At 37.0% G+C, this 23735-nt stretch overlaps 1 protein-coding gene across 9 annotated transcripts in view; it reads left to right on the top strand.

Annotated features, from left to right (window-relative positions):
• LOC120081740 (ADP-ribosylation factor GTPase-activating protein AGD4-like) overlaps positions 1–16380 on the top strand; it is a 68719-nt gene extending 52339 nt beyond the window's left edge. For all 9 annotated transcript variants that reach the window (XM_039036845.2, XM_090315548.1, XM_039036846.2 and 6 more), the window contains 7 exons: positions 3808–4026; positions 11693–11779; positions 11898–12155; positions 13564–13685; positions 13896–13986; positions 14275–14720; positions 15987–16380. In XM_039036845.2, the coding sequence (XP_038892773.2) occupies positions 3808–4026; positions 11693–11779; positions 11898–12155; positions 13564–13685; positions 13896–13986; positions 14275–14720; positions 15987–16101 (1338 nt within the window). In that variant the 3' untranslated portion in view covers positions 16102–16380. The remainder of the gene's footprint in view (positions 1–3807; positions 4027–11692; positions 11780–11897; positions 12156–13563; positions 13686–13895; positions 13987–14274; positions 14721–15986) is intronic.
• The last annotated feature ends 7355 nt before the right edge of the window (positions 16381–23735 follow it).

Genomic DNA, 23735 nt, shown 5'->3' with positions numbered 1-23735 from the left:
TAAAGTCAGATTTAATGTCTCTTTACAGACTGGAGGAAATTAATTTAATTCAGAAAAGTAAGCTGAATTGGTTGAAGTTGGGAGATGAAAATACAAGTTTTTTCATAAGTATTTAGCTGCAAAAAAGAGAAGAAATTTCATTGCTGAATTAATAGATGATCAAGGGGTGCCAACAACTTCTTTTCAAGAGATTGAACATCTAATCTTGAATTTTTACAACAACATATTCCTGAAGTCTCCGGGTTTAAGGCATCTTCCATTGAACCTTGATTGGTTTTGTATCAAGGCTACTCAGAACATAAGCTTACAAGCCAAGTTCTCTCCTGAAGAAATCAAGGTTGCTGTAAGGAAACTAGGAAAAGGTAAAGCACCAGGACCCGATGGCTTCACAGTGGAGTTTCTGCTGAAATTTTGGCACTTGATCAAGGATAATCTGCATTCCACCTTTGAAGATTTTTTATAAGAATGGTAAGCTAAATGCATGCATAAAGGAAAACTTCATTTGTCTTATTCAAAAGAAGAAAATAGCAGTCAAAGTAAGTGATTTCAGGCCAATTAGCTTAACTACAGTGATATATAAGGTTGTTGCAAAGGTGCTGGTTGAAAGATTAAAATTGGTAATGCCTAGCATTATAGTCTCTTCCTAAAGTGCTTTTATTGAAGGAAGGCAAATTTTAGACCCCATTCTCATTGCTAACGAAGTTGTAGAAGAGTATAGAGTGAAAAAGAAGAAAGGATGGATCCTCAAACTTGATTTGGAGAAGGCCTTTGACCGTGTGGATTGGGATTTCCTAGAAAAGGTGTTGAAAAGTAAAAACTTTGATCAGAAATGGATTGATTGGATTCTGGGCTGTGTTAAAAATCCAATGTTTTCTGTATTCATCAACGGAAAACCAAGGGGAAGAGTGGCTGCCACTAGAGGCATTAGGCAAGGTGATCCCCTCTCACCTTTCCTTTTCCTTCTAGTAAGTGAAGTTTTAAGTGCTTTGGTGACTGAGATCATTCAAGCCGGTCTATATGAAGGTTTTGTGGTTGGCAAAGATAAAATCCAGATCTCCATCCTTCAATTTGCGGATGATATGCTCTTGTTTTGTAAGTATGACAGCAGTATACTTGCAAAACTAAAGCAAACGGTGGAGTTTTTCGAATGGTGCTCAGGGCAGAAGGTAAATTGGGATAAATCAGCCCTTTACGGTGTAAATGTGGATGAAAAAGAGTTGCTTTCAATGGCTGCTGCATTAAATTGTAAGGCTGATCAGCTTCCAATCCTCTATCTTGGGCTGCCTCTAGGAGGGTAACCGAAGAAGCTATCTTTTTGGCAACCAGTTTTGGACAACTTCCAAGCTAAATTGGATAAATGGAAGCGTTTCAATCTTTCTAGAGGAGGTAGAGTCACATTATGCAAGTCAGTTCTATCCAACCTCCCAACACACTTCATGTCCATATTTATATTGCCGGAAGGAGTTGCTTTGAAATTGGAGAGAATCACAAGAAATTTCTTTTGGGAAGGGCACAATGGCAGCAAGCTAAATCATTTGGTGAAGTGGGCTATGGTTCAAAAACCATTGATAGATGGAGGCCTCGGCCTTGGTGGATTCAAACTTATGAACCAAGCCCTACTTGCTAAATGGGGCTGGAGGTTCTTCAAAGAAGAAGGCTCATTTTGGGGGCAAGTTATCAGAAGCATCCATGGCACGGACCCTTTCAATTGGCACACGGCAGGTAAAGGGGGTAGAAGTCTAAGAAGCCCTTGGATTAGTATTTCTAAATCTTGGCTAAAAGTTGAATCGTTGGCTACTCTTAAGCTTGGAAATGGTAGAAGAATTGCTTTTTGGCTGGACCCTTGGGTGGGTGCGACTCCTTTCTGTTCCTTATTCCCAAATCTCTTCCGAATATCTTTGTTACCAAACGGTTCGGTTGCTGACCATTGGGACACTAATTTGGCAGCGTCAATCACCTTCCGCCGATTGCTTAAAGATGATGAAATCACCTCCTTTCAAGATTTGCTTGGGGTCATTGCAACAAGGAAAGTTTCAGAATTTGTTGATAGCAAGGTATGGTCTATCTCAGCCTCAGATCTCTTTACGGTCAACTCACTTAGAACATACCTCTCCCACTCCTCCCCAATGGATAAATCTCTATTCTCGGCCCTATGGAAGACTTGTAGCCCAAGAAGAGTTAATATTCTTGTCTAGATAATGCTTAGTGGGCAGTTGAACGTAGCCTCGGTGTTGCAAAGTAAGATGGCAGCCAACAATATCTCTCCTTCAATTTGTCCTTCGTGTCTAAATTGGTCAGAAGACTCCCTCCACCTTTTTCTTTCATTGTTCCTATTCAGCTTGGTGTTGGAATAAGTTGCTGTCCTTCTTCAACATCTCATGGGTTATGTGTAATGACTTTAAGGGCAACTTGCAGCAGCTGTTAGTTGGTATAAACCTTCACGAACCCAGCAATTTTCTATGGTTGAATGCAGTAAAGGCACTGCTGGCTGACCTTTGGTTTGAAAGAAATCAGAGGGTGTTCCATGATAAGGTGCTTGGATGTCAAGATCGGTTCGAATCAACCCGTCGGCTAGCTTCTTCTTGTTGTATCCTCTCCAAGCACTTCAATGCCTACAGTTTATCAGAGTTTAATCTTAATTGGAGGGTGTTTGCCTCCCTCCCAAGTGACGGGATTTAGTCTCTTCAGCATCCAGTGGTTTTCTTAGTTTTTCATTGTTTTTTTCAGAATGATTATTTAATTATTATCCCCGTTGTTTGTCCTTCTGGGAATGTAAAGAAGTTATGCTTCTGCTTTAAGCTAATCTTAGATAATTATTCGATATGATGAGGGCACTAAGGGGGTGTCAACCTAGTTGAGATGTCCGGGTGCGCTAGCCCGTTTTGGCTTTCAGTTGTTATTTAGCTCATTGTATAATCCTCTTGTACTTTGGGCTTTTGCTCGATATTCTCTTAAATTAATGAATTGTTTCCATTTAAAAAAATATTCCAATTTGGAATTTGGTATGGATAAAAAATCTCCAAAGTTACCACTTTGGTTGTGGATGATGGATCAATTTATAGCTCAAAGTTCAGCATGTAGGGGGGGTGGTTGCTTGGGTTTCTCGGCCTTGACTTCTTTGTTCTGTCATTGAACCATGGTACCCTACCAAGATTTTGTAAGAAACCAAGGGAAGTGTCACTAATGATATCATGGTATGCCTTCTCATAAAAAAAATGATATTATGGTATGATTGGAGAATTTACAATTTATCATCTATGTGGGATGAAATTCCAAGTTACTGTGAATTAAGGAAAAATGAAATGGATGAGATTCTCTTTTGGAACTCTATTTTGGACATCCTTTTTTAATGGGATTTGTATTAAGAAGCTCAAATTTCGTGGAGATAAAACTTCTTCATTTTTGTTGCTGTGCTTAATCATAAAATTTGTTGTTGAAATAAATAAAAATATCTTTTGAGACGTGTTTGGAGGTGATTCCTTGGGTATTTGTAAGTGTTCTCGTATTTTCAACTGCTGGTGTGATGTTATTATGTGCTATTATTTTTGCTTGAAAGGTCAATCTGTGGATTATATGCTTACTATCTTAGGGACTTTATGAATTCAAATTGCCCTTTTATTTTGTCGTTTTATTTCTGCTCTAGGTGGAAACCTTTTACTAGAGCATTTCCCTGTGTATGATTTATATTTGCAGTACGCTAGACAATGATTATGATGACATAAATATAAATAATTATAAAAGTAAATAAATCCTTGAGAACTGATCTATGGATTTTGGTAAATTTAACGTGTTTAATATCTCTTTCAGGGCCAACAGTCTCATAGTTTCAATCGTCCAGATGAACACAACAACAGTATGTTTGGTAGATTCCGTGCGAGGCACAATAGGGCATTGTCATTCAATGAAGAAATTTTGCGTTGTTCTACAGTTAACCTGCATACGTCTACAATAAAGATGGATGCAGAGGATTCAGATCTACGACTTTGCTTCAGAATAATTTCTCCCTCTAAGACCTTCACTTTGCAGGTAATTAGTTGACTTAGCTATCCTGGTGACTTTCTTTTTTTTAAGCTCTCAAATTAGCTTTGTTCATCCTAGCTTTTCAGTTTTCTTCTCAGCTATTTTTGTTTCTAGCATCTACGCTTGAATGTCGGAGACCATAAATCACATTATTTTCTGCGTAACAGATAGTTGAATGCAATATAAATGAATACTTTGATTTTTGCAACAACAAGAGGAAAAGTAAAAAAGTCAAAGGAATAGTAATAGATAAAAGAATGTGGTTTATGTTTCTTGTTGACAGATTCCTGACCTATATTTTCTTTCTTCAATGGCAATCACATAGCTAACTGGAATCTAATTCCTACATCTTGGTATTATTATTATTTTTTTAATATTATTTCTTTTCATTAGTGAAACTATAACTAAATGGAATGGATGTAGTTGAGTTGGAGGTTTTTCCTTTTGTCTTATAGTATCGAGATTTTATTTTCTGGATTCTAGCTACCTGTTCCTCATGGAAATGTTGAGTCATCTCTTTGAGCCGCTAGATGAAATATTTCGTAGCCCATACTCCCTTCTTCTCTCCTCACCCATTTGTTGGTTTTTGTCGAATTTGGTTTTGCTTTGTTGAGGTCTTATTTAGGTTGTAACTTTAAAGAAGATAATCTAATACGAGAAGTTGATATCGATGTTGTTGGGTGCCCTTCAAGGTTCCCTCTCCAGTTTGACCTTGATTTTTCAAATCGTGGTCTCATTCCCCCTCTGATTTTCTTGGGACCCGCACGAGTGCTCGTTGCATGATTTTTTTGTGTACATTCCCCGAAAAAGCAGAAGTGTTAAATGGTTTTATCCACCTTGAGGCCCATCCTTTCCTCGTTGACTAATTGGACATCTTCAATATCGTTATCACTCTAATAGAAGGACCAGAGGTGTGTTGACCTTTACTCTGTTAACCCATTTAACCAAAGGCATACATAGAGTTGAGTAGTTTTTTCTAATTGGCACTAGTATGTGCAACAAGTACTGTTGCCTCATCCTGTTCTTGAATGAAAGGTATGCTTGGCCCTTTGTTATGTTGCCTTTTTCTATCTATTGAAAGATAGAAGAAGAAAACACAAGATTTACGTGGAAAACTCTAAAATAGGGAGAAAAACCACGACAGAAGAATTCTTTTTATTATTGTTTTTACTTGCACTCATACAAGACAGGACTAAGATATAAATAGGCTATAGAAAACCCTAATACAGAAAAGGAAAAATAGGGCAAAGTAAAAGTACTAAAAAGCCTTTAGGGCTAATACATAACAGCCTCTTATTTTCAACACTCCCCCTCAAGTTGGGGCGTAGATGTCAATTAGACCCAACTTGCTAAAGCAAGAATCAAAACTTTGCTTGAGTAATCCTTTGGTGATAATATCAGCAACTTGTTGACTAGAAGGGTTGTAAGGAATACAAACATTGCCACTGTCCAGTTTTTCTTTGATGAAGTGTCTATCGATCTCCATATGTTTTGTTCTATCATGTTGCACAGGATTGTTGGCTATGCTTATAGGTGCTTTGTTATCATAACAGAGCTTCATAAATAGATCACTGTCTTGATGAAGATCAGATAGAACTTTCTTCAACCAGATTTCTTCACATATTCCTAGACTCATAGCTTTGTATTCTGCTTCAGTACTGCTTCTAGCAACCACACCTTGCTACTTCTCGAAGTAACAAGATTACCCCACACAAACATACAGTATCCAAAAGTTGACTTTCTGTCTATAACAGATCTTGCCCAATCGGAGTCGATGTGAGCCTCAAATGCATCTTCTATCAGTTTTCTTGAACATCAGACCTTTACCTGAAGTAGTTATCAAATATCTCAGAATCCGATTTACAGCTTCCATATGTTCCTTGTAAGGTGTCTGCATAAACTGACAAACTACACTGACAACGTAAGATATATCTGGTCTAGTATGAGATAAGTAAATCAATTTTTCCACCAGACGCTGGTATCTCTCTTTATCAACATGAACTTTGTCAATAGAATCTCCCAGCTTAGCATTGAATTCTACAGGGGTATCAACAGGTCTACATCTACTCATACCTGTCTCTTTCAACAAATCAAGTGTGTATTTCCGTTGAGAAACAGAAACCCCCTCTGTTGATCTTGCCACCTCCATTCCAAGAGTTCCTTAATCTCAAATTCATCGACCATTTTCTTTTTGAGCTTGATAATTTCAGCAACATCATCTCCTGAAAAAACAATATCATCTACGTCCACAATTAGAACAACTATTTTCCCTGATACTGACCTTTTTTGTGAATAAGGTGTGATCAGAGTGCCCATGAGTAAAACTTTGGGACTTAACAAAGGTAGTGAACTTGTCAAACCAAGCTCTTGGAGACTGTTTCAAACCATACAGAGACTTCTAGAGTTTACAAACTTGATGGTCAAATTGAGCTTCAAAACCAGGAGGACTCATATAAACCTCTTCCTCTAATTCACCATTTAGAAAAGCATGTTTTACATCAAGTTGGTGGAGAGGTCAGTCTTTGTTAATTGCCACTAAAAGAAAGGACTCGAACTGTATGTAGCTTCGCTACAGGAGAAGAAGTTTCTGAGTAGTCTATTCCATAAATCTGATTAAACCCTTTAGCTACCAATTTGGCCTTGTACTTATCAAGAGTTCCATTAGACTTACTTTATGATGAACACCCACTTGCACCCAACTGTTTTATGCCCTTTAGGAAGAGCCATACGATCCCACGTATTATTCTTTTCAAGAGCTTTCATCTCTTCCATGACCGCAACCTTCCATTCAGGAACTTCTGTGGCCATATGTATATTGTTTGGTACTGTTACTGTATCCAGGTTAGTAGTGAAAGCCCTGAACTCAGAAGACAAATTATAGTAAGATAGAAAACTATGCATGGGATACTTAATGCATGACCTGGCACCCTTTCTCAAAGCAATGGGTATATGAAGAGAAGCATCATAACTCCTTGTTCTGCCTGACCCCTCATCAGTAAGAGAACGGTGGTCACACTCAGTTACTTGCGGCAAAGTCTCACCCTCCTGTGTTTCTCCTAATGACTCATTGCTACCTACAACTTTGTCATTCTTTGGAATTATCATATCAGTTTTGTCACTCTCAACCACATCACACATCACCCTCAACACAAACATCATTATTATCAGAAATATGAGTATCTTGAGCTTGAGCTGGTGCTGGTTCCGATTCATGGATTGTAGCCGGGGGAGCAACAGGTCGCACTGTTTCCTTTTTGAGATTCTTCTTGTAGTACTATCCATGAAACTTGTTTGGTAGGTAGGACAGTATCATTCGTGCCCAAGATAGGTTCAGGAAGAAAGTCTGTAGGAATCGGATATGTGGACCAATTAGTATCTTCACTAGTATTCTCCCCCTGAAGAGGACTAATAGGAAAGAAAGGTTTATCTCGTTACATCAATAGAAACAAAGTACTTCCGTGAAGACAGATGAAAACACTTAAAACCTCGTTGGTGAAGAGGATACCCGAAAAAGACACATTTCTGAGCATGAGGGATAAATTTATTGTGGTTAGGACCATGACTATGGACAAAGGCAGTGTACCCAAACACCCGAAGGGGAAGATCGGGAATAAGACACGTGGTTGGATAAGACTCTTTGAAGCATTCAAGAGGTGTTTGGAGTTGAAGAACACGGGAAGACATCCGATTGATAAGATGGGCTGCAGTCAGAACGAAATCCCCCATAAATAAGAGGGAAGAGAAGTAGAAAGTATGAGGGACCATGCAACCTTAATAAAGTGACAATTTTTCTGTTCAACCACCCCATTCTATTGAGGGTATAAGCACAAGAGCTTTGATGGACAATGCCTTGAGAAGCCAAAAACTCATGAAAAGAGTGATTAAAGAACTCATGGCCATTATCAGTACGAAGGATGACAATTTTGGTGTTAAACTGAGTCCACTGTAGTATAAAATTGTTGGAATATCGAAGGTATCTCCAGTTTATCAGTGAGAAGAAACACCCATGTAAGACGAGTATGATCATCAATAAATGTCACAAACCAACGTTTCCCAGAAGAGGTAGTCATGTTTGAAGGACCACAAACATCACTATGGATAAGAGTAAATGGTTGGAAAGGTTTGTAGGGTTGGGATAGAAAGGTGACCCGATGTTGTTTTGCACGAATACACACATCACAAGACAAAGAAGAGATATCAACATTATGAAATAAATGAAGAAATAAATACTTCATATATTGAAAATTTAGATGCCAAGACAAAAGTGTCATAACATATAATTTTTTTTAGAAGTTGAAAAACAAGAAGATAACAAACTAGTCCTAGAATAGTTCCTAGAGGAAGCATCATCATTAAGGAAATAGAGTCCCCTATCGTGTCGGGCAGTGCCAATCGTCATTTCTGACCTCAAGTCCTGAAAGAAAATAGTATCAGGTGAGAAAATAACTTGACAGTCCAAATCTCTAGTTATCTTATTAATATATAGTAAATTGGAAGATATTTTCGGGACATGCAACACATTCTGTAAAATTAAGCCCTCAAAAGGAGAGAGATGACTCTTTCCCGCAATAGGAGCAAAGGACCCATCTGCAATCCGAATTTTCTCATTATCAGTGCTTGAAAATATGAGAGAAACTGATCAGACGAGCTAGTTAAATGATCTGTAGCTCCTGAGTCTAGTATCCATGGTTTCTTATCATTAATACTAAGGAGACTGAAGGACTAAGAAGTACTTGATTGGGCAATAGCACCGACCCCAACAATACCACGGTCATTCTGGTTATTCACTTGAGATTGAGATTGTGAAGCACCATTCGTAGAATCACTCACAAGTGCTTGGCCAAGGTTTGACTTATCGTTTGGGGGATGATGTCTGCCATTTGGAGGTTGACCATATAACTTCCAACACTGATCTTTAGTATGCTAAAGTTTTTTGTAATGTTCACACATTGGAGGTGGTTTACCATTCTGCTTGTCACCATCAAGCCCAGATGATTTTACACCAAACGCAGCAGAATCAATGGTAAAGACAATAGGATTGTTCATAGCACTCGATCTATCTTCCTCTAAATGAACCTTAGAGCAAACTTCCATGAGAGACGGTATCGGTCTCTGTCCAAGTATTCGATTGTGCACTATATCAAATTTGAAATTCAGACCAGCAAGAAAGTCATAAACGCGATCAACTTCTTCAATTTTTGAATACTGAACTCCACCACATGGACAATCCCAGACAATTTTACGACATACATCCATCTCCTACCAGATTAGAGACAGTTTATTGAAATCGGAAGTAACATCCATTGTTCTCTGTTTGCACTTATGAACCTGTTTGCGCAAAGTGTACAAACGTGACGCGTTCTGCCTCTTAGAGTACAATTTCTATACTGCATCCCAAATATCTCGAGCAGTTGCAGCATACAGTAAGAGTTTTCTTATCTCTGGTTCCATATTGTTAATTAACAAAGAGCGAAGCAAGGAGTCTTCTCCTTTCCAAATGTGCTCTTGAGGATCTCCGGGTCTAGGTCTCGGTATCTCACCAGTTAGATACCTAAACTTGTGACGCCCCTCGAGGGTCATCTCGATGGATTGAGACCAAGAGATAATTCTGGGCATTTAGCTTCTCCCCTGTTAAGAAACCTGTAGAGTTTCCTGTAGATCCAGATAAAAAATTTGTCGTAGGTAAAGTAGAGAAGGCGGTTACCCGATTCTCTGAATACATCGGTAGACCAAAAGATAAATCTGAATTTTCGGGGTTCGATTAGAGATTTGTGGTAGTCCCAAGGGCTGCCCTGAGAGCAGCAATTTGTTGTTGTAGATTGGCTAATTGTTGTTGGACCACCATTGGAGATAGACCCATCAAACCCGAAGCACCATGGCTGGTTGGCACATGTTGAGAAAGGCTTGGAGGTAATTGCACGTGACGGACCGTGGCTAATGCGGCTGGTTGCTGTCCACTAGGATAAGATGACGACTCTCCCGTTTCAAACACGTACTTCTAGCCGTCGACATTAGCGTTGCTCGGGTGGCCGATGTTGGGAAGGTTGAAAGCGCCGACAGCAGCACCAGTGATGGGGTTTGGCACACTAGAAGGCGCCGGCAACAGCACCGAGGAAGGAAGCATCAGCGTCAGTGTCTCCGTGCGTCAGCGCTGTTGGGTGGTTGGATTCCATGTGAGGGCGGTGTCTGCGTCGAGCCGAGGTGGAGCAATTGAAGGTATCTATTGACAGTCGCTTGAACAGCGGTAGAGGTGATGTTGGCGGCGACATCGTCAGTGACACCAGCAGCGGCAGCAACTGTTTCGGCAGTGGTCCTGTTGTCGGCTAAGGTCGTTGGTGATGATTATGGAACGACGGCTGAGGTTGATTTTCGTCAAAGAACGGCTAGGGTTTCGTCACCATGCTCTAATACCATATTGAAAGATAGAAGAAGAAAATACAAGATTTACGTGGAAAATCCTAGAACAGGGAGAAAAAATCACGACTGAAAACTCTTTTTATTATTGTTTTTACTTGCACTCGTACTAGACAGGACCAAGATATAAATAGGTTGTAGAAAACCCTAATACAGAAAAGGAAAAATAGGGCAAAGTAAAAATACTTAAAAGCCCTTAGGGCTAATACATAACATCCCCTTATTTTCAACACTATCCTTCTTTTCTTCCAATTTTGTATGCGTTAAATGTAATAAGGATTTCATCTCCACAATTCTTCCCCTATGAAAACAAGAAAGTTTAGTTCAAAATTTTGCCTTATTCCAAGAGATCTAGAAGCACTTCTGCAAGCTTCTCTCACTTCCTTATCGCTCTTTTTTCTCTTCAACTTCTTTCAAAGTTGAATGTAGGACGGCCCTTATAAGTTATTTCTTGATTGGAAGGATATAATAAACACCGAAAATCTTAGCTTTACTGGCTTTTTGAGGTATAACCATCACCACGATATTAGTGGCTTAGCTTTTCGTGTATCCCACAGAATTTTTAAGAGAGAAAGGGACCGCATGCAACCATGCCTTGCTCTTTCTAGTGTAAATAACATTATAAAAGTGTTAGATATAATATCCTTTTAATACATTCATTGTTCCTTAAAGTTTAGGGGTTAAATTTGGTAGTTTACCTTTTATTTTTAGTCTCCTTTTTATAATATAGAAACTGGTAGACTTTAGTAGAAAATAGTGAAAAGTTTTCTTTCTGCTAAAACATCAAATATGAATATGAAATTTTAGGGAGAAGTGTTGTACTTTACTGTCACATGATCGGATCATATTTTTTGGGTAGTATGCTGCATCATTAAGAAGTATGGACATAATGCATTGAAGAAGCAATTTTACACCTGTAGACATGCAAATGTTAGAAGTAAATTTCCTACTTTTTGTTTCGAATAAACATTTCAAAACAGTATTGGCGTAAAACCCAAATATTGCGGACGGTTTTATCTTCGCAACCCTTCTGGGAGGATTTTGAATTTTCTGTTCCCAATACCAAGCTTTCTTCAATTCTCTATCTTACCTGGAGGGTAAATTAAACAAAAAAAAAAAAAAAAAGAAAAGAAAAAAAAAATTGGAGTTCAGTTTTTCCACTTGTACTTATTATTTAAACTCTTGGGCTCTCTTAATGAATGGAACACCATTTGGTTCAACAAAAACTTTATTGATACTGTCTTATTCTTTGGGCTAGGCCGAAAATGAGGCAGATAGGATGGACTGGATCAATAAAATCACGGGGGCTATTGCATCTCTTTTCAATTTTTACTTTCTTCAACAGGTTTGGTCCCAATAATTGTTTATTTATTTATTTACTTTTATTTAGCGTGTGTATATGTGTGTGAGTGACAAAGGATCAAAGCATGGATGCTTTTGATAGCCTTTTGAATCTTCTGCAGCCATTCCTGGAAGCAAAACATCCCGAGTGTGACAAAAAAAATTGCGACGATTATAATGTTCAGACACTACCTGAAAAAAGATTAGAAGATGGCAGCCAAGTAGATTCTGTTTCTAAGATACTAAGAGAAATCGCTGGAAATAATCTATGTGCAGAGTGCGGCACTCCAGAACCTGAATGGGCATCTCTGAACCTTGGCATTTTATTGTGCATAGAATGCTCTGGTGTTCACCGTAATCTTGGTGTCCATATTTCGAAGGTATTCGAATCAAGCTTAATCTTGTTATCATTATGGATTTTGATTTTTGTGCTGGTGGGTTTGGGCTTTCCTACTTATATATTTTTCTAGGTTTGGAAAATATTGCTTAATAATACAGCAATATTATATTTAAATTCTAAAGTTTGGAACATGTTTGTGACAGAAATATTAGTAAAATAAATGTCATGCCCAATATCTACATGAAACACATGGAGGGTAACTGTTAGGTACTTAAGCACCTTGAAGAACCAAACCCCAAAGCCAGCTATTGGATGGAAGAACCAAGCCACTTAAGTACCACATTGATCATCCTATTCTAACCAATGTGGGACAAAGGCATCCCATACTCCCTTGGTTCCTAACAATATCCCATCCCAGAAAGTAGATGTTCTATTGACTACTATGGCGGTACTTCACTCAGCCACATCCGGTCAAAACCCTTTGCCAGTTCCAGTCCAGAACGTGTACAACTAGCTTTGATACCACATACCATTGTTAGGTACATAAGTACCTTGGAGACCCACACTCTACAAGCCAGTTATTGGAGTGGAAGAGCCAAGCAACTTAAATACCACATTGGTCATCCCATTCTAACTAATGTGGGACAAAGACATCCTATACTACCTTGGTTCCTAACAGGAACTTTGAACATCCTCCCGAAACAATTGTACAAATTGTAGGAAATGAGAATGTTAATGTCCTTGTACTATTAAATGGTGGGGAACTTTGGGCACTCGCCCGAAACAATTCTAGAAATTTTAGGAAATGAGATTGTGCTCTTTTCCCATTGAGCAGTAAAAGCTACTTGTTTATCTTTCCTTCCTTCTTGAGACATCTATATATTCCTATATACATTGCATCTACTCTTATATTTGCTGTTATTATTTGTTATTTATTATTCTACACACATTTGTCGGGTTTCATAAATGGATCAAATTAGAGGTCTCTTTTTCATTTTGGAGGGGGGGAATCTGTTTTATATACATACAAGGAATGTGGTACTTTTCAACCGGGAGTCGAGGCAGGAGTTGAGGTTCTTTTATGCATTATGAAGTAGGAGAATGAATCTAACTGCAAGTACTTAAATTGGATTATTTGAGAGCTCAAGGATGATTAATTTAATTAACAACATGCTCTTGAAAAGTGAACTAAAAAATATCTTCTAAAAGTCACCTATTAGTTTAAATTAGTGATAAAATTATTTCTTCTTAAGAAAAAAAGAGAATTGAAAGAATCTCTCTCCAGTAACAAATATAGCCAGATGTAAATTTTTTTCCCTTCAGGATCTATAGCCAATTTTTCTAAGAAAATGAATTACGACCATTGTAACTTGTGTGAGTCTGGAAAAGAATATTAACCTAATCATGTGAAAAGAAAAACTGATGGGCTTATCTTCCTGCTCTTGCAGGTGAGATCAATAATATTAGATGTCAAAGTCTGGGAGCCTTCAATACTGGACTTGTTTAGGAACTTGGGCAATGCTTATTGTAACTCTATTTGGGAGGGATTGTTTCTTGCAGATACGGGAAGGTAATATTTCCTTGAGTATTGGTCATTTGGTGCTTTGAGTTTATTTTAAAATTTGATTGTTCGTACATATTTTACAGAATATAGCAAAATATTCCTACAATTTATCTTTATTCTCAAGATAGTAGATATTTACACCGTTTTATAGGCTGCTGACTGATAAGGAAATTTCAAGTATTTACAATCGAATTCTAAAAGCAAGAACTTTTGCAGCAATAATACACAACATGCCGTAGCCACTTCAATTCCGAAACCAAGTCCCAAGGATGCCATTCAGCTTAGGGAGAGATACATTCAGGCTAAGGTAGAAGAGACTTTTCCTCTGCGTTTTTCACATTTGCTTTTGATATATAAGGTCTGAAATCCATTTCCTATTTTTCATATATATTTTAATTTAATTATTCATAATTCCTTGCCAGCAACCGCACAACATTATTGTGATTATTGGCCATTTAAGACTACTTACATCCATGGATTTATTCTTGGGATATGTTTGTATTTTCATACTGTAATTTTCTCACCTAGCTTACAGTTCTTTTTCACAAGTTTTTTCATTCAAGTGTATGACTTTTAGCTTCTGTTCCTTAAATAGTATGTAGAGAAACAGTTTGTGGGTAAGGATAATGAAGCACCCGGCAACATTTCTTATGCAAAAAGTATCTGGGAAGCTGTCAAAACAAATGACTTGCGGGAAGCATACCGTCTCATTGCAGTTTCAACCGTGTCGATTGTCAACACAACTTATGATAATGTAGTCAGTGTGAGTTCAAGCCCACATTTGGACGAGGAACCCTTGGGAAATCGAGAATCACATAATCCATCATCGTTCAGGAGAGGTTGGGATTCTAATGAGTCAAGGAATAGTCTTCAAGGTTGCTCACTATTGCATCTCGCTTGTCAAAATGGCAATCAAGTGATGCTTGAACTATTATTGCAATTTGGTGCCGATATAAATGTGTGCGACTCTCATGGAAGGACGCCTTTGCACCAATGCATCTCCCAGGAAAACAACAAGTTGGCTAAGTTGCTACTTAGAAGGTACACTATGTTCTCTGTCTGTTACATTTATTTTATTTATATATTATTTTTTTTCTTTATGTTGATACTGTTTGGTATTTGTGGTGGTGGGGGGTTTAGTGGGGGTGCTGTTGCTACCTTGAAGAAACACCCTTTTGTTCAAAACACATAGGTATTAGATCACCCCACTCAACCCAGTTAGCTTATAGGTCCCAATAAATTTAATCTTATAAATTATATCAATACTCTTAACACTCTCCTGTACTTTGGACTTGAAAATTAGCATAAGGCTTAACAATTAGTTATCAATATTCATTAGCATAAGGCTCAACTTTTATCTAGCACAGGATGAAGTTAGAAATTTCTCATAAACATGGAGGACTAACTCTTCATTTTTTCCATCATATAATAAACAAAGTTTTAACGTACTCAATTTTTTATGACTTGGGCAGTTGGCATGTGGTTAGAATGTTTTCTGATGTCGACATTGGTACTCCCAGAACTACTTTACACGACTATTAACTCAAATAGGTTCCCTTGAAAATGAAGTTTATTACTTTTCAATTTCTTAGGGCGGTTTTCATCTTTTTTAAGTAAAGGAGTTGAACTCTTAGCCAAATTTCAAAAATCAAAACAAGTTTTTAAAAACTAATTATTTTAGTTTTTAACACTTGATTTGGTATTTGAAAACATTGGTAGAAAATAGATAACAAAAGCAAGAAAGTAATTTTTGGCTTAATTTTCAAAAACTAAAAATCGAAAATCTGATGGTTACCAAATGGGATCTTAAAAAATACTATAAAATAAGGTGAAAATTGATGATATAGTGGCTTGAATCAAACTAGAAGTGTATATGGCACACTAATCAGTAAGATTGATGAAGTAACAATTAATGCAAAAACAGCCAATTGGAAAGCAATAGTCATGTTTCTAATCCTCCAATCTACCAACAAAATATACCATTTGATGGATTGAGGGTAAGCTTTTTTTACTTCACAAAAAGGGGTATACTGGATCATATATATCTATATATATATAGATAGACTTTTGTCTATAGTATAGACAATAATGACAGCAACTTATATGTCAATGTTCTATCCGATGGGATGGAGTATAAATCAAATAGAAATTATCTTTCGGAGATGGCCGGGTGGTTGATAGCTCCGGTCTTGAAAATCGGTATAGTTCGAAACAAAGAACTATCAATAAATATGAATTGCATTGATATTGGTGTTCTTATACAAATTTATTGCCTGTGTTTTTACCTCTTTTTAACTTTATAAACAGAGGTGCAAAACCATCAATCAAAGATTGTGGAGGATTAAGTGCGTTAGAAAGAGCAATGGAAATGGGAGCAATAACCGATGAGGAGCTATTTCTTTTGCTTACAGGATCTGACTAAACCATATAATTTGGAACACTTTTGATTTATTATTATTATTATTATTTTACATTGACATTGTTGTTTATTGTTTGTTGTGTAATTCACTGTATTCCCTTTGTTGTCGGTGGAATCTAGAATTTTGTAATATTATTGGTGGTGGTTTTTATCTGCCATAACTTTTGTAATCTCTTTGTTGTTGATGATCATAAGATTAATTTATTGATTTACAGTGAGGTGAAATTTTTTGTACAAGAATCCTCAATTGAATGGGAATAAAATTTTTATTTATTGGCATCATTCTTCTTTCTTGTTTCATTGTTGATCCTCTAAGCATCTTAACCTATTAGCACTTACAAAAATGTAATTTAATTTTATGGTCTACTTTTCGAGAATATAGACAATCAAAATCTTTAGATAATCATGTTTGTTTAGAAGGATATTTAATTTGAATGACATTCTTTTAGTACAAGATACTTGACATTTTGATCTTTACTTGTTACTGTTGAAATGTTGTGTTATTCATATCCACGATCATGTAATATTTGCAACTTTGATGTATATTTTGTAACTATTCATTTCTCTACGGTCAAACATACACTCTTATAAATTGAGATCTCGATTTTTGACTTGTTTTATCTTTCGACCTTAAATCGACCGTTGATAGATATCCTTCTAAACAAACATGTTGATAGACTTTAATGGAATTAGAAACCAATCAACATGTTGATATGTAACGACCTCAGTTTCCTACTTAATTCTAGGACGTTACTTCATGCATGCATAGGCTTAATCGTATTTTTTCTTTTAAATCATCAAATAAAAGTCGAATTTTATTTAATAATGCTCAAATGAGTAAAGATAAGAAAATATAATTAAATAATAATAAATAAACTAAAACAAAAATAAATTAAAATAAAGATTTATCGTTCGGGGTACCCCTAAACCCAACTTTAAAATGAAGACAATTGAATAGTCAAATAATAAAATTAATAAATTTTTCATGAGAGTGTAAAACGCTTAACTCCTAAACCAAACTTCTAAACATGATACTAAGTGCGGAAGCAGTAAATCGTCCTAATGGCCAGGTCACGGATCTCTCTTGCCATGCGCTCATTACTCTTATCTGAAAAATAGGGAAAGAAAAGGGTGAGAAAGAAAGCGAATATAAAAATATACTCAGTAAGCAGCCCATTATTGGACCCACTCAGTGATCTGCTAGTCTTTCCATTGGACCAAAATGCACAAGGACTAACAGTCATTAAAATCTCAGACATAAGTATACAAACATGAATCCTAGAACTATGTAATCAAGGCCATGAATCAGCATCAAACTTTAACACTGTTACCCATACATCAACTTTATCACAGTCTACTCATACATCAAGTCTTATCACAGTCTATTCATACATCAACATTAGCACACTATCCCCAGCCTACTCATGCATCAAACCTTATCACAGTATCCCAGTCTACCCTTACGTCCAACTTTATCACAGTATTCTCATACGTCAACTTCAGCACAATTGCCCATAACAGATTTCATCACAGTTTACTCATATATGACATAAAAAATTTTCAGCAGGCTTATCAAAATCTTAGGGCGAAACTGGTAGTAAACCACTTACCTCAGGATAACGAACTGTCCCAAAACGAAACCTTACTCTACTTGAAAACTTCCTTCACTGCCACACGTTCCTGAAACCAATCACAATTTCCATGGGTGAAGGTTAGCTTAGGCCCAAGAATCTCAAAAGACAGTGGGCTACCAAAGGGAACCAAAACTTACCTCGAACAGAAGAATTAGGCAGAACCAACCACGATTCGGCAACAACCAGCACTGTTCTGGTGTGCGATCGAACAAGGTGTGCGATCTGACACGCGCTGGGCTTCAACTATTGATGGAAAAACCGACGCACGCTGGGCTTCGGCTATCGACGGTCTGACGCGCGATGGATGAACAGAGGCGGCTGGAGACTCACGGTCGAGCAGTTGAAGACTCATGGTCGAAACGCGCTGGGCTGAGGCGCGAGGAGGCGGGCGGCAGACGAAGCTTTGTGATCGGCTCATCGTTGGACACTTCGGTTCGACGGACAAGGAGATGGCTTCTGGGTGGCGACTGCACAGTTGGGGGTGAGAGGGAGGGGGCGTGCGGTTGGAGGAGGAAGAAGAAGGGAAAAGAAAAAAAAATTCTCTCTTTCTTTTTTTTTTTGCATGCAACTCGAGGCCCCAAAAAATCCTTTATAACCCTAATTGCCTTCTCTTTTTTTCCTAAATTAACCATCAATCTTTTCTTTTTTCTTTTTTTCTTTTTTTAACAAGAACAAATCTTTGGGGTGTCACACTCTTCCCCCCTAATAAACTTTCGTCCTCGAAAGTTCTAATCCTCGAAGAGCTCTGGATGCAGTGCTCTCATCTGGTCCTCTCCCTCCCAAGTTGCTTCCTCAAACTGATGGTTCTGCCACAGAACCTTCACCAGTGGTACTTCTTGCTGTGCAAAACTTTCACCTCCCTGGCCACAATTTGCGTAGGCTTCTCCTCGTAACTCAAGTTTTCATTTAGTTGCAAGGGCTCAAAGTCCACCACATGAGATGGGTCCATTAGATACTTCCTCAGCATGGAGACATGAAATACATTATGGACCGCAAAGAGAGACAGTGGCAAGGCCAAACAATAAACCACAGAGCCGACCCGCTCCAAAATTCTCGAATGGCCCTATAAAACGCGAACTTAGCTTGCACTTCTTCTCGAATCTCAGGACACCCTTCATCGGCGCTACTTTCAGGAACACTTTGTCACATGCTTCGAACTCCAGATCTTTACGCTAACATCTGCGTAACTTTTCCGTCTACTTTGCGCTGCTATCATTCTAGCCCCGATCTTCTGCATGGCTTCATTTGTCAACTCCACTAACTCAGTTGTAACACCCCGCATAACTTTTTAGTAATAATGTAATTTCAGTAACTTTATTATTAGGAATTTCAGTAATTGTTATTAGTTGGAGGGAATTTTTGAAAATTTGGACTTCAAGTGTAAGTGCGGGAATTTAATTGTTGGCGTGAAATTATTCAAATTGGAAATTAATGGCAGGAATTAATTATCTTTTGAAATGGAAAGGAATTTAATAGTATAAAACGAAAAGGAATTAAATGTAATTATATTTATTTCCTTATTATTATTATTATTATTGTTTTTTTTTTTTATAAAAAGTCAAACCCCACCCCCGTTTTCTTCCTCATGTTCGTGAGCTCGTTCGACGCCGCCCAAAGCCGCCGCGTCAGTTTCTTCTTCATGACCTTCGTCCACCACTGCTCAAGCGTCGTTTGCTTTTTCTGTCACTGGATATATTGATTTGGGTAAGATTTCTGTCATTTAGGTTTGTTTTCGGTTGATTCTTGAATACTCATTTACTTTTGGCATCAATTGGTTGATACCCATTGTGTTTCAACTTTGGATTCAAGTTTGTGAAGGTATTGAGGTGTTGTTTAGTGAAGTTGGAGTTTGTTTTAGCGAGTTTTGGTAAGTTTTATGCTTTGATTACCCTCTTGTGGATTAATTTTGGTTGTTGAGAAATTTTGGTAAAGTCATTTGGAAGTGATTTTTTTGACGAAGCTACATATGGATAATTTATTTGAGACATTGGTAGTGAAGTATGTATTTGATTCAAGCTTTAATCATGTAAGCCTAATTTCAAATTATGATTAGGGAGTTGATTCAAGAATTTCATTCAAGATGAAGAAGAGTTTGGTTTGCTAATTATTTGGGCTTAAAATTGGAGGTTTGGAAGGTGAATTCGAATTGGACCACACCTTAAGTAAGGTTATCTGGAAATATTTTGTAATATTTGGGTGTTTGAAATTTGGCCTTAACTATTAATTTTAAAGCTTGTTTTATGTTTAGGCTTGATTAAGGATTCAAGAATTTCACAAAGATTCAATTGCTTTTTGGTTAGACCTAATATCAAAGTAAGTAATCTTACTACTGGAACTACCCACAGGCCACGCATTATATGTATGCTAGCATGTTAAATGAAGGTTATGGCATAATGACAACATGAAAGATTGATAGTATAATATGATCAAAGTATATTCTGGTACGAGATCTGAATTATTTATTTATGCACATAGACACTTGAATGCTAGTATGAGATGGTATGTGCTTCCATATGGTTGTATTTGATCTGATGATGTTGAGGTACACATGTATGTTGTAGAACCATGATGTTGAGGTATATTGTATGTTGTAGAGCCATAATGTTGAGGTGTATTGTATGTTGTAAAGCCAATGTTGAGGTTTATATGTATGTCATAGATTCGTACAGTGATGATTATGATGTTGAGACTGTGCAAATGTCCTTACTGATTAGTTAGATGTCCATTAGATTTTGTGTTTCCTTCGGGATTCATCAGTCTGTGTCTCCTTCGAGATTCACCAGTTTATGTCTCCTTCGGGATTCACCAGTTTGTGTCTCCTTCGAGATTCACTGGAGGTAGTGGGCATACTTAACTATAGTAGGATAGGACTCAGTCTCCTTCTTGTTTCATGTGCATATGTTTCCCATGAGGACTAGAGCAGCAGTTTATATGTTTCACCAGAGGTGTGTATCTAGAGGACATAGATGACCAGCATGACCCCAGTAGTGGGGTTACTTACTGAGTATTTTATACTCATTCTTTCTCATGTTGTTATTTCAGATAAGGGTAGAGATGCACCGACGATGAACAAGCGGAATTCGTGATCGAGTCACTGGGACTAGTTTTTACGCTTCCGCATCATGAGATTTAGAGTTCTTTTCATGTTTCTTTTAAGTTTTAGTTTTAATGTTTAAAACTTACTTTTAAGAATCGTTTTTCAGATTTATTTATTATCCTCTATGATTTATGGGTACCCTACTATTGATTTAGTATTTGAATTTAATGAAAGTCTTTTGAACTTACCTTATTTAATTAGCATTTATTTCACCATAACCGAGTGTCGTTTTGAGTTCCATGCATGCATGTATTTAGTAACGGCCTAACTTAAGTTCTAGGGGATCGGGTCGTTATAGTTGGTATCAGAGCTCATGTTTTGAGTTTTGTAGACTGACTTACTACGTAAGTCTAGATAGTCCCTGTGGCCCAGTAATGGATTCCTCGTCATCACTAGGTACGTCTTATCAATTACCAGTTTTATGATAGTTGTGCATTAAAATATTTGTTTAGCTTAAATGCATCAGTTATGTTCTAATGCTAGGTTAGTGACTCGTTAGAAGTTATTATAAGAGGATTATCAGGTACGACACTACAAAAGGAGAAAAATAAAATAGAGTAAATTATGAGGTCACTTGGCACTAGTTAATCTCATGGAAATTATGTTAGAAACGAACAAATATATACCTTAGTTCAGCAATGTTAAAGGTTGATGAAACTATGTAGAGTTATGATAATTTAGGAATGAAGGTATTTAAATGTTTAAGCCAAAGAATAAAATTTTCAAGACAAGAATCGATCAAGGACTAGTGTTATGTTTTGTGTTGGATAGTGCAATCGGTGGTAGGATAAATACACAGGCCAGTGCTCAAGTATAAGGTTAAAAGTTGTTTTATGAATAAGGAGGAAAAGAAGAAGAGTCTATAGATTTATTAAAGGTTTTGAGATATTAAAAACCCAACACTTCGAGAAGAATTTTAGAAAGGATTCATAAGTCATAATCATTTGGGTAATACTACAACTTGATGAACTAGGTAAAGTATGTGTAGTGATATAAAGAATTCTTTTGGAATATCTAGCTAGGTAGATGTCACTAAAGGAAGCTAAAATAGTTGGACATGACCTTGGACTTAAAGGGGTTAAAGCACGGTGTTATTTGTTTAGGTTGAAGAATTATTTTAGTATACCTAGACTAAACCCAAAGCTTTATTGTGTTAAGGAGATCCAAGTTAGACAGATTTGAAGAACAAAAGTCTTTTGGAGTTTAAACGTATGCAAATTGGCAAAGAGGAATTCTATCAGATGGAATTCTTAGTGAGAGAGATAAGATTTATAGAGGAGTTAAGTAAAATATAATTTAGTAAAGAGATTATGTTCCAAATGGAAAGTGGAAAAAAAAAGGAGGTGTCTTGAATTTAGTGGTTTGATCAGAGATAAGTGTGAATGAGAGAAAAGTATCCAAGAAAGTTTACTCTTTTGGAAAGAGAAAGAAATTTAATGTGTTCGAAACTCCTAGCTAAGTATGGTTTGAAGGCTTGATAAGAGGGTTTACAAGGTATTTGTTTTGGTGTAAAATAAGAATACCTCATTATCATGTGAGACTTTAGGACAATATGTGTTAGATGGAAAGATAGCTTATTTAGATGATTGGTATGGAACTTTATTTTAACACAAGAATCTGTTACCGAAACAGAAGGTTGAAAAGGGATAAGTTAAAATGGAGTTACTAGTAACAATAGATGTTCGAGAACTATTGATATGGTATGTTGAGGCTTCATTAGTTAAGATGTAAAACATTGAGGGCATTAGTAAGATTTAAAGGATTTTGACTTTGTGTGCAAGTGTTGGAAACATGAACTAGCAAGACCATCAATTTGATTGAGAAAAGAAAATAATCCAACTCGAGGTAGACAATAATGGTATATGCACAAAAGTAATTAAGTTGGATCTTCCAATATAACCATTAGTATAAGGGATAGACTTGGCAATAAAGTTGAGTTGATAGTAAGAAGTTACTAAAAGTGGGTTTGAAGCATTACAAGATAGTATGTATTCTCTTGCATGGGCAATGAGTTAACTAGCGTTAGGGAGTGCGAGTAATCCAAGCTAGGATTTATGAATCAAGAAGGTTTTATCCTTAAAAAAATGACTTCAAGGATCAATTACAGTTATTACGAGGTTATGGAAATGTGTTATCAATTGACTGATGCTTTAGCATTTAGGGACTTCAAAACCTCATTTTCAGAGGGAATTTTAGACTCATCCGCAACGGGGTCTAAGTAATGATATGTGATTGTTTTAAGGCTAAAGAATAATATGAGGATTGACTCAAGCAAGTTTTATAGCCCATGACAGTATAGAGCCTCATAATGAGTTTCTCATGAATGTGAGACTTAATTAGACCGAGTTATTCTCAGAAAAGTAGACCCTAAGAGAGACATCACAGTCGGCGCTTCTAGAGTAGAAGCAGTATTCAGTTAAGCAAATTTGTTCTGATACGTATCTTCAGATGATGCATTATATAGCATGACCAGTTTCTCCACTACACATATGAAGTTTTCCCTATGACAGAATGGTTAGCTCAGATATATGTTTTTAGTGGTTAAGTCTTTCTTAAGCTCATGACAGTTTTCATAGTTCTCAACTTGAGCATGTTAAAGTATTGTTGGTTTTCAGCATCTTAAGTTTCATAGTTATATATGGAAGGGGTTGTCACACCTCTTTTGATACTAGTTTCAGCTATGTCAAACAGTGACTCTCGTTTTACATCTAGTTTTTGGAAGAGTCTCCAGTTAGCATTGGGTACTCGATTAGATTTTAATACATTTTTCACCCACAGACTGATGGTCAGAAAGAATGTTTGAACCAGACATTGGAGAATATGTTGTGCACTTGTGCATTAGAGTTTTCAGGGAATTGAGACTCTCACTTGCATTTGATGGAATTAGCATAATTACAATTATCCAG

The sequence above is a fragment of the Benincasa hispida genome, chromosome 7, assembly GCF_027475165.1.
Source record: "Benincasa hispida cultivar pf3 chromosome 7, pf3_genome.v1.1, whole genome shotgun sequence".
Lineage (NCBI taxonomy): Eukaryota > Viridiplantae > Streptophyta > Magnoliopsida > Cucurbitales > Cucurbitaceae > Benincasa > Benincasa hispida.
Note: the sequence above shows the minus strand (reverse complement) of the source record. Positions and strands in the feature narration are given on the sequence as shown.